General features: G+C 35.1%; 1 protein-coding gene across 2 annotated transcripts; it reads right to left on the bottom strand.

The window, feature by feature from the left end:
* Window positions 1-4,801: 4,801 nt before the first annotated feature.
* On the bottom strand, window positions 4,802-9,913 carry LOC114353162 (zinc finger protein 814). Of its 2 annotated transcripts, none has more exons than XM_028305012.1 (3): window positions 9,395-9,913; window positions 8,508-9,260; window positions 4,802-6,409 (listed from the first exon to the last, which is right to left on the bottom strand). In XM_028305012.1, exons 1-3 carry the CDS (start codon window positions 9,719-9,721, stop codon window positions 5,087-5,089), a joined length of 2,403 nt encoding a protein of 800 aa, XP_028160813.1. In that variant the 5' UTR covers window positions 9,722-9,913; the 3' UTR covers window positions 4,802-5,086. The 2 variants fall into 2 exon arrangements, with proteins under 2 accessions (XP_028160813.1, XP_028160812.1); XM_028305011.1 differs by lacking the exon at window positions 4,802-6,409 and adding an exon at window positions 6,416-8,168 and having other exon boundaries at window positions 9,395-9,907.
* Between the last annotated feature and the right edge of the window lie 192 nt (window positions 9,914-10,105).

Here is a 10,105-nt window from a genome sequence, read left to right as displayed (position 1 = left end):
TCAGTTCCCAACTAAATGTGAATAACTTGGGGCTAGACGATAAAGGAATTAGTAAAATTCAATACAGCCACGAGTTAGTGGGTGGCTCGCATGAATATTTATCAAAGGGAGTGCGGTTGGTTTAAACGTTAGATAAAAATAATCTATTAATAGAGTTCAGAGTATAAAGATATGAATATTGAAACAAAACTAATTTAAAATCAATTTTCTACTTCGGCGGATCCTTTAGTTAGAGCGTGCTTAATTTATACATAATAGAAAATTGTTCTTTGTTAAACCCACAGCTTGTGAAATATTAATGTGTATTAAGGCTGCATTGCACCACCTAACTTTGACAGTAACTATTACGATAACCAGTGTTTTTGTATGTAAGTAGGTATTTGACATATTTGACGTTTGTTATTGTTAAAGTAAGATGGTGCAACTCAGAAATCCAACTAAAATTAAAACTGCCTTAATTTTTTAACCAAACTGGCCATAGAAAAAGCTAGCTAGACCGCGTTAAAACAACGAATACACTATTCTCAGTGTGCAATAACACCAACGTATTCATTCATATGTCTTCATTACCCTTTGTGCTGACATCGCAACTGGGACACGGCAGAGTTGCCAAGGCTTATGTAGCTGAACGAATGAACTTTGGCTTGGCAGCTACAAGGACCATCAAACAGCTTAGTGTTTCGGCTCGAGGGAACTGAAGTTTTAAGTAAACTTTAACTGTATTGTACAGGATGAACCAATTTAAATAGAAGTTAATCTAATGTACAGACAGCATAACAATTGTGGCCTTTTATGCAGACACAATAGGAGCTATTTTGCTACAAAAGTTTAATAGTCTAGGTTTGTAATTATCTAGTCGAAGATATACGTGAAATAGACGCAAAGATTATTTTAGACTAGCGGCCGCCCGCGACTTCGTACGCGTGGATCCCGTTTTACCCCCTTCATCTATCTTACGCGGTTTAGACTTTTTCCTGTTGTAACTAAGCTTTAAGTTTACTAAGGTACCTGCATGCCAAATTTCAAGCGTCTAACTTAAGCGGTTTAAATTTTTCATACAAAAGGATTTTCCCGCTAATTCCCGTTCCCGTGGGAATTCCTAAGTATACTATAACTTGCCCAGGAGTATGAAGAATAATAATTGTACCAAGTTTCGTTAAAATCCGTCGAGTAGTTTTTGTTTCTATAAGGAACATACAGACAGACAGACAAAAATTTTACTGATTGCATTTTTGGCATCAGTATCGATCACTAATCACCGCCTGATAGTTATTTTGAAAATATATTTCATATACAGAATTGACCTCTCTACAGATTTACTTTTAAGCAAACTGTAGTTCTACCAAAGCACACATGAAAGGATTTTCATTAGAACGTAATTTTGTTAATCAAGATTTACCCGTATCTATCCATTTTAATAGCCTTTATATCCAAATTAGCTACGTCTAAAACCTAAGCAGACTCATAAATCATAAATCATAAGCGCTAAAGTTTTGTAATCTCATAAGTTACAATCGCTGCTACAGAAGATCTAGTGATTTAACTCTATGATAATATTTTTATATTACAAGTATATTTTAAACTTAGCCTCTCCCCCGATCGTGATCACTCGAGTGAAGAGTTTAGCATACTACCCGTATAATATTGTTTAATAAATTTACTTTACTCGAGAAGTTATTTTAAGCCCACAATTGAGTTTTCTTTACCCCCTTCAGAAGTTTTTGCTTCCTTTAACCTTCCTGGCTTAATCATTAATTTGGATATTGACCTGTTTATTCGCAATTATTTTGAGCAAGTCGGAAAATAAATATGTATTTACATTAGGAAGTTTTATTTAACAAACAATTGCTACAATAAAATAAGCTTTTATCTCCTGAGATCCTAATGTAACTAAGATGTTCCTGAACAATGACGTATTGTTTTTGTTTGAACCGTGTCTAAGAAACTTATGAAAGCAACACGAAACGAGGCATCAAAACAACAGTTACTTATGACCGAATATAATCGTGTTTTGCCGGAATAATATCGCGTCTCAGAAAAATATCAGTCCATAATAAGAAAGTATGCATTCCATTGTAGTTTGGAATTTGTTTCTATAAACGTTTGTTTGGTAGAGACAAGCAATCAATCACCCGACCCTTTTGCCTTCCAAAGTAATACAGGGTGAATACAATAATGATTTTAATGCAAGCTAATATTTTCTTATTAAATGCAAAAAAAGGAAAGGATATAAGTTATCATTAAAATGAGGAAAATATAGGCCAAGTACTGAAAATCTCGCAAAAATATGCTTATTTGATATTAATAAAAGCTATCATTGAACTGAGGAAAATATTGAACTGACTACTGAAGAACGGAGGTTATAATACATACATACTAACTAATATACTTTTTATGTTTTCGAAACAAATTAAAACCTGAAAAGGTTATTAAGGTGCATTCTGCATTAAGTTTTCACAATAAAAATTATCATCTTTCTTTGCCACCCTATATATGCCAAAATAAAGGCAAGAAATGGCCATTTATAAACAATGGAAACATGGTTTGCGAGTTCACGTAGTTATTCGAACAGATCGAGTGTTCATAATCGTGTTATTACGAAGAACGTGAACAATTTTCCTGTCATAAAAGGTTATGTTTATTGTTATTTAACGGGTTTAGTAACTAGACTTCTGAAGAAATTGAAAAAATAAGGTAAGTGNATCGTCGGCATATCTAAGGTGAGTGTTGTACTCGTCGTTGATATTTATGCCGAGTCCTTTCATTCCAGGAGTTGGACAGGTAAACAGTTTTGGAAAAAGGTATAAAATCTCCCAGCCTTACGCCGCGCTGTAGTGGAATCACGCTCATGCTCTGCTTCTGTATTCGGGCCAGATTTGTGCGTTCATGTAGAAGTACTTCAGTACCTCGATGTAACGAGAGTCGATACGGCCGCGGTGCAGGGAGAGATTGCAGCACTGCCCAAATCTCGATCAAATAGAAGGCCTTCTCATAGTCCACAAACTCCAAGCATAGTGGCAAGTTATACTCTTCGATTTTCTGCATAACCTGCCGCAGTATAATAATATGGATGTGGTTTATCTATCCTTGATTTTTGTTAATTTTCTTTGATACCTATTGTCTTTATTTATAAATTATTTNACGTTCATAAGTGCCACTTGTGGTCTAAACTGAATAAATATTTTTGATTTTGATTTGATTTGATTTTGATTTAATCGAGAATCCTGATATCTCACACAGAAAAAAGTAACTTAAAGGAAACCTGATATAAATGCTCGTGCTATGATGAGGGTACTCCCTGTCTCATCTGTGCTAAGTTCGTCCATTTTCAGTGAACCAGTATTGTTTTAGTAATTTGTTATTAACAGCCTTTTATATTTCAGGACAAGTTTTGCCTGCTGCGTACCTACTGTATTTTCTTTCCTTTAACAGAGGGCCTAGTGCGAGTTTACATCAAAAAATTACATTTAATGTATGACGGATTGTACAGCGCCCCTAGCGGGAAACGTTCAAAAACTAAAATTTTCATACATTTTTTAAACTCGCTCACTCGTGATGTCACACTTTTGATGTAAACTCACACTCACTCAGCCCATGCTCAGCCCACAGTTTAGCGTCACTGACGTCACTGACGAGTGACAGCAGTCTACAGTGGCGCTACCTATATGAACAGTGAATGCAATAATGAGGGCTATCGTTTTTATACTTAACAGTTGGCACCCCTGGCGATTGACAGGACCTTACTCTACAGTGGCGCCATCTTGATGAGTGCAAATGCGATAGGCCTCCTACCACTTTTGTGCTCACCAGTTGGTGCCACTGTCTTCGCTACTAGCAAGTGACAGGACCTTACTCTACAGTGGCGCTAACTGGTGAACGTTAAAACGATAGCCCTCATTGCAATGATACGTCCCGGGGCGGGTATCAAATACGGTAGCCCTCATTACACTGATATTCAGCACAATATACAAGCAAGCGTAAACATAAAAAATAAATAACATAATGCTGAATAGGCGCCCGCTCAGCTAAAATCGCGACATGACACAAACGTCATGCCGAGAAGCTGGTTTTCAGCGGGAACCAATGCGTAATGAGGATTGCACGCCCTTCTGGTCGAGACGGTTTGATCAGACAGGTCAGTGTGCCTACCATGAGTTTACGTTAGGTGAGCTCGCTAGCGAATACGTCAAAAAATTATATGAAGATCTTATTTCTTGAAAGTAGCCACTAGGGGCGCTGCACAATATGTCATACATTTAAATGTCATTTTTTTACGCAATCGCTAGCGAGCACACCTAACGTAAACTCATGGTAGGCACACATGACTGATCTCTGATTAAGTTTCATACCACTAGACGGCGCCATCGCCTACCGCAATCTTTCGTATTCTGGTATTTAATTCCTCTTACGTTTTTCTCTACTAACATCACCTATAGCATATTGCTAACACGACTGTCCCCAGGATTTTTTTTTTTTCACTTTTTAGAGCGGTTTTAAGTTGGCGCTGTTAACCAAAAACAATTTCGATTGAAGGTCTTATAATGTCAATGTGCGATGAGATAAATATTAAAAATCTTCAGAAATGCTTGCTTGAGTTGCTGTATCGTTTTAGTAATTCATTCAAACAATCAAGAGATCTTGCTTGGGTGAGTCCTTTGCTTGTGGCTAAGACAGTGGCGCCAACTGGTGAGTACAATTACGGAAACCCTTGGACGAATCAAGGATGTTCAACTCCATATCTGTGATGTAACTCCATATCTAGAAGATGAAATGAAACTTCATATAAACATAAATAGTGGGTATATTTAAATGTCTACAATATTTCTTACATAAAAAATCAATAGCCAGGTAACATAATTCATTTATGCACGTTTTTATCAACTGGTTCAATAATAAACTTTACTGGTTAGGTATTCCAAGAGAAAAGAAAATTATTACATTAAAAGTCAGTGAGCTAGTTTTATTGCGAATACAACAGAATATCTAAAAAATATCGATACTGATATGAAAGAAAAACATAAAAAGCGGTAAACACTGAAAAATACGTTAACCACTGGTTGTTTACCCGAAGAAGGATATATTAAAATCAAATCATATTATGAACCCTGTTTATATGGTCCTTAAGTGAAAATTTGGTTGGAAAAATTGTTTTGCAGAGTTTGCAACAGAATTTGCCCCCATGTGTGGTCTTCATATGTTTTTCTACCTTATTACTTGAATAGAAAGTCTGCCCACACACTGGGCAAGTATACGGCTGGACCCCAATATGCTTCCTTATATGTACCACCAAATCCCTTCTGCACTTTAAGGTTTTATTGCAAAAGATACATTTTTCCTTGGCCAGTAAATTATGAACTTTTTTGTGGCAGTTCAAATTGAATTCAGTGTAGAATTGCTTTTCGCACATATCACAACTGTACGGCTTTATTTGCAAATGGATTTTGTTTACATGGACCGAGAGTCCATTGTCGTTTGCGCATTCTTTTTCGCAGAAACTGCACGTTTGGACCGATTTAGGCAGAACTTGCAACTTGCCAGCGTGACGTTGCATGTGGGAATCGTAATATTCTTGTGTCAAAAACTCCTTCCCACAGAGCTGGCATTCTTTTGCTTTGTGACATTTCAAATGTTGATCCAGATTGTTGCTACTCTCAAACGCCCTGCCACAAGTGCTACAAGAAAAGAAGTCATATTGATTGAGAATATGACACATTTTCGTGTGTTCGTAAAGGTAGAACTTGGATTTGAATTGGAGATTACATTTTGTGCATTCAACCTTTCTGAAGACATGTTTTAGTATGTGCCTTTTCAAAAAGTATTCGGATATGAAGTGTTTATTACATTTAGGGCAAGTGTATTTGCATCTGTGGTGTCGCCTTACAGGCTTTTTTCTCTTTTTGAATGTTAGAAATTCACTGCAAACATCATCATATGAATTGTATTTACGTTCACTTACACCGTTAATTAGTTTTCTATTTTCGTATGTTTTTTCTGCCTTCCTGGCAAGATTTTGTAACACATTTGGTTCTATAAAATCAACAGTCTCTTGTTTCAAGTCATCTTTACTATCCATATCTGAGGCACTGGATTCACTATCAGAGTCCTGCCTGAATTCATCTTCTAACACTTCTATTTTGAGTTTTGATTCATCAATCTCATGTTCTTCTAGAAGTAAATTCTCATCGAAATCTGGTTCGACCAAGGGCATTATAGTGTTTTGGGAAATTTCTATAAACACATTAGCTTCTGGTTTTACCAACTGGTTAAGGCTATCTAACATTAAACTTAGGCAAGTGTCAAACCTATCTCTAACATACAGAGTTTGGTGGATAAAGACATACGAGGTAATAGCGTGGTTAAGGCAGTTTTCGCATATTTTTTTCCCTGGGAAGTTATGTAGGTTATTCATCTGCAACAAAAGATTAAACTATTGTAAACAAAAGATAAATAAGCAAGGTTCTTATGAATATAATACATAAACATACTAAAATAAGTAGGTTAAATGTAACACTAACTACTACTATGTTAAGTATGCACCCTTATGATCTAACATTGGGAAATAATTTAAGAGTAGATCTAAAGATAAATATAGCACAGCACATGTGTATTGAGTATAGCAATAGCAAGCTACTAAACACAATATAATTTGATATATTTTCGTAATTGATGCATCTTCCAGTATTCAAGAATCAATCAATTGTAAATGTTATAAATTATTTATGAAAAGATGGAGCAGATCTTTTCAAAGGTCTTTTATATCTTCTAGCACATTTCCTATCATCTGCTGTGGTAGCTCCAATATTAAATTGGAATGTTGAAATTGGTTTTTCAGTGGCCATTTCATTTGGCATCCAATCACACATTATAGGGAAAACAACTGGTTGATTTATTATGGATACATTGGAGATATTATCATTTTCCTCTGCTATTTCCATATCTTCACTTTCCACAACTTTTTCATATTCAGTGGAAGGTGAGGCTTCCATTTCTACTTCATTATCAATGGTTACAACATTGTTTTCAGTGGTTGAAATGACGTTTTCCATTTTTTTACTATCATTATTAATTAAATTTTCAACTTTTTTTGGGATATCTTCATTTGCATCAATCAAATCAATAGTTTCTTGAATGATATCAGTATTTTTAGCTTTAATAGCAAAGCTGTCATTGTTTTCATTCAATTTCTTGAAGAAATCTTTATTGAAATTAAACTTGATTTTCGAATTATCTTCATATAAATATCTCTGAGCATCACAGCACAGACATGAGTTTGTATCTATATTGGATGATAAACAAAACTGGCACTGCCATTTGGCTCGTTTAGCAGTTGGTTTTAAGTCATCAGGGAGCTTTCTTTTCTTAGGATGAGCTTTTTCTTCATTTACTTCTAATTCTTCATTTATTTTGTTAATGACATCACCAGAAGTTAATTCAAGAGATTCTTTTAAAATGTTCTTGCAATAATCGCATCTAGGGCAGTTTTTGAATACCCAGCAAAACTGACAAGGTTTTTTGCTAACAATGACTTCATCTTCCTTCATGCCAAGAGGTTTTGCATTCTCAATAATATTGTTTACTTTTGAACATTTCTCACAAATAGTATTCTTAAATATCCAGCAAACATTGCATGGTTTTTCATTAATTGCTTTATTACAGGTTGAATCAAGAATTACTTCCATTTCAGTTACTTTCACCAGATCATCAGAGTCAAATTTAGTTTCAGTACTGATTAAATCATGAATGTACTCAGGTTTTGAGAAAGAGTAGATATTTTCAGCAATTTCTTTGGCACTGTTACTTTTATTGTATGCTGGTGGCATAATAGAGTTATTTTCATTGCTAGCATCACCAATATTGTTTTTATCAGATGTTTTTCCTGGATCAGTAACAGTGGCAGTATCTTTAGGATTATTACACTCATTGAAATCATTATTTTGAGTATTGTCACTGACTTCAAGCTTATTTTCAGGAGTAATAATCATGTTTTTGTCTAAATTAATGGGTGAACTAAATTCAAACATGTACAAATCATCAAAATCTATGTCATCTTTAGAGATAACAATAGGAGCTGATATGACAAAGTTGTGTTTGTCTTTATTAACTTTCAAAATGGTTACAATCTTGGCTTGTTTAGGCACAAGCAGCTCTTGATATTTGTATGATGATTTCTAGAAAAGGATTAGTAAGAAAAAGTCAGACATGAGTAAAAATTGCTACAAACTTCTTCAACAAGGTCAATTTGCACAAACAACTTGATTTTTGACTGCTATTTACAGAGATGTGTATGTACAGAGATGTATTTTTGTGTTTCATTTTTTCCTTGTGTAAAAAAACTAGCACTATAGCACTATTTTTAAATAACTCTTTATGATATCAAAAAGTTTATCTCTGTAAGCTTTGATAGCAACATGAAGAGAGGTACGTTTTAATTTATTAAAAATATTTTAAGATTTTTTTACCAATTTGATTAGAACTAAAATAATATACAAAAAATAGTTTATACTTACATCAGGCACTGTAGAACCAATGATACTGTACAGGGTCCGTTCCCCCATCATCTCTGGGAATCCTCCGTGAAGGCAGACCATCTCTTCCAAGTCTACCAACTTTGGGTTTACGTCCAAACAAACTGCACACAATTCATCCATATTTTTTTCAATCAAACGCTCCAAGACATTCTGGAATTTATGCTTCTCAATATGTTGCAAATGTTCGTTATACTTCTCACTTACAACTCCGCATTCAGCGCACTTAAAATCAGTCTTTGGTAAAGGTAAAGCCGGTTTTGCCACTTCATGTGTTGTACGTACATGTTTCTTCAAATGGTTACGGCTGGTAAAAGACTTGCCGCAATGCCGACAACTGTACCACATGGACTTTGGATGCTGTTTCTCATGGTTGAGCAACGACTCTAAATTTGGTAGTATTTGCCAACACTTTGGGCACTCAAATTTACTATCAATAACTTGTTCCGTCAATTCTGCACCGCTGTTCACAATATTGATAAGCGGTTCAGCGTAATCTATAACTTTTTCATGTTCGGCGTACAGGACGTTATGATTCGGGATTAATTTCTGTCTGCCTCTTTTTTTCTGAGGTTCCAAAGGGTCTAGCTTCTCGAATTTATTATACATATCTTCTAAGCAATTTCGTAATGCCCTTTCAGAGCGTTCACACTGCTGTGTAAACAAATATGACCTGATTGTTTGGTTCAGACATTTGTTGCAGATTTTGTTAGGGAAATTGGGGTCATCTGTCACCTGGAAATTATACAGAATGAAATTAATACCAAATTAGGTGTCAATTATACTAGCAGACATAATATGGGGCAAATTCAGTCACTAAAGTTAGCATCACAATTGAGGATATAATAAGTAAGTTAAGAACATTTTACCTTATATGGATAAAAAGAAGCAACCATATTCCTTATTGTTACTTTATATAGTACTCCAGAGCCACCCACTTGCAAGACTTGGTCTAGCTCCGATAGAGGGGACGTCACATTCAGGCAATACCTGCAGACCTTCCTTTTTAGCTGTCCTTCTAGAAGGAACTTAACAGCATTATTTGTGGTTAAGCACTCCCTTTTTACTTTTTTACTCTTATTAAGACCGACTCCGTCGGCATTAGGCATATCACATGTAAAATTCAATATTCTCGGCTGATTTTTTATAGGGTTAGCTAAGTTTGGAAGAAATAAACCACAATCACTTGGCTCCATTTGTTTTTTAGGTTATGTTTGCAGTTATAGTAATTTACACTTTCGGTATAGAATTCGAATATTAATTTGAGTTTAGACAATTTAATGACAGAGAATTCAATTGTAATTACTGATAGAATTAAAAGAATTATTAGAAAAAAGAGCGAAATCTTTTGACAAGACAACAACGTCAAACACAAAAAATGGCCGTCGTCGTCGTTTGACAGCGTCCGTCACCGTCAGTCAGTCACAGTTTCACAGTCTACGGGTCCGGGTAGTGAGGCAATCTAAAAATGTAAATTGCAGAAAATTAAAATACATTCTCTCTAATTTACAAATTAATCAATGTAAAAAGCGAAGTAGCATATTACATTTCATAATGGAACGAACGAAACGTAAGTATGT

Source organism: Ostrinia furnacalis, unplaced genomic scaffold (assembly GCF_004193835.3).
Source record: "Ostrinia furnacalis isolate ACB-3 unplaced genomic scaffold, ASM419383v2 OfSCF1632, whole genome shotgun sequence".
NCBI lineage: Eukaryota > Metazoa > Arthropoda > Insecta > Lepidoptera > Crambidae > Ostrinia > Ostrinia furnacalis.
Note: the sequence above shows the minus strand (reverse complement) of the source record. Positions and strands in the feature narration are given on the sequence as shown.

Coding starts and splice junctions, on each gene's coding strand:
- LOC114353162 (XM_028305011.1), bottom strand. CDS start 9,721: ATGGAGCCAAGTGATTGTGGTTTATTTCTTCCAAACTTAGCTAACCCT. Junction 9,261..9,394: donor CTTCTTTTTATCCATATAAG/GTAAAATGTTCT, acceptor TATAATTTCCAG/GTGACAGATGACCCCAATTT. Junction 8,169..8,507: donor TTGGTTCTACAGTGCCTGAT/GTAAGTATAAAC, acceptor ATCCTTTTCTAG/AAATCATCATACAAATATCA.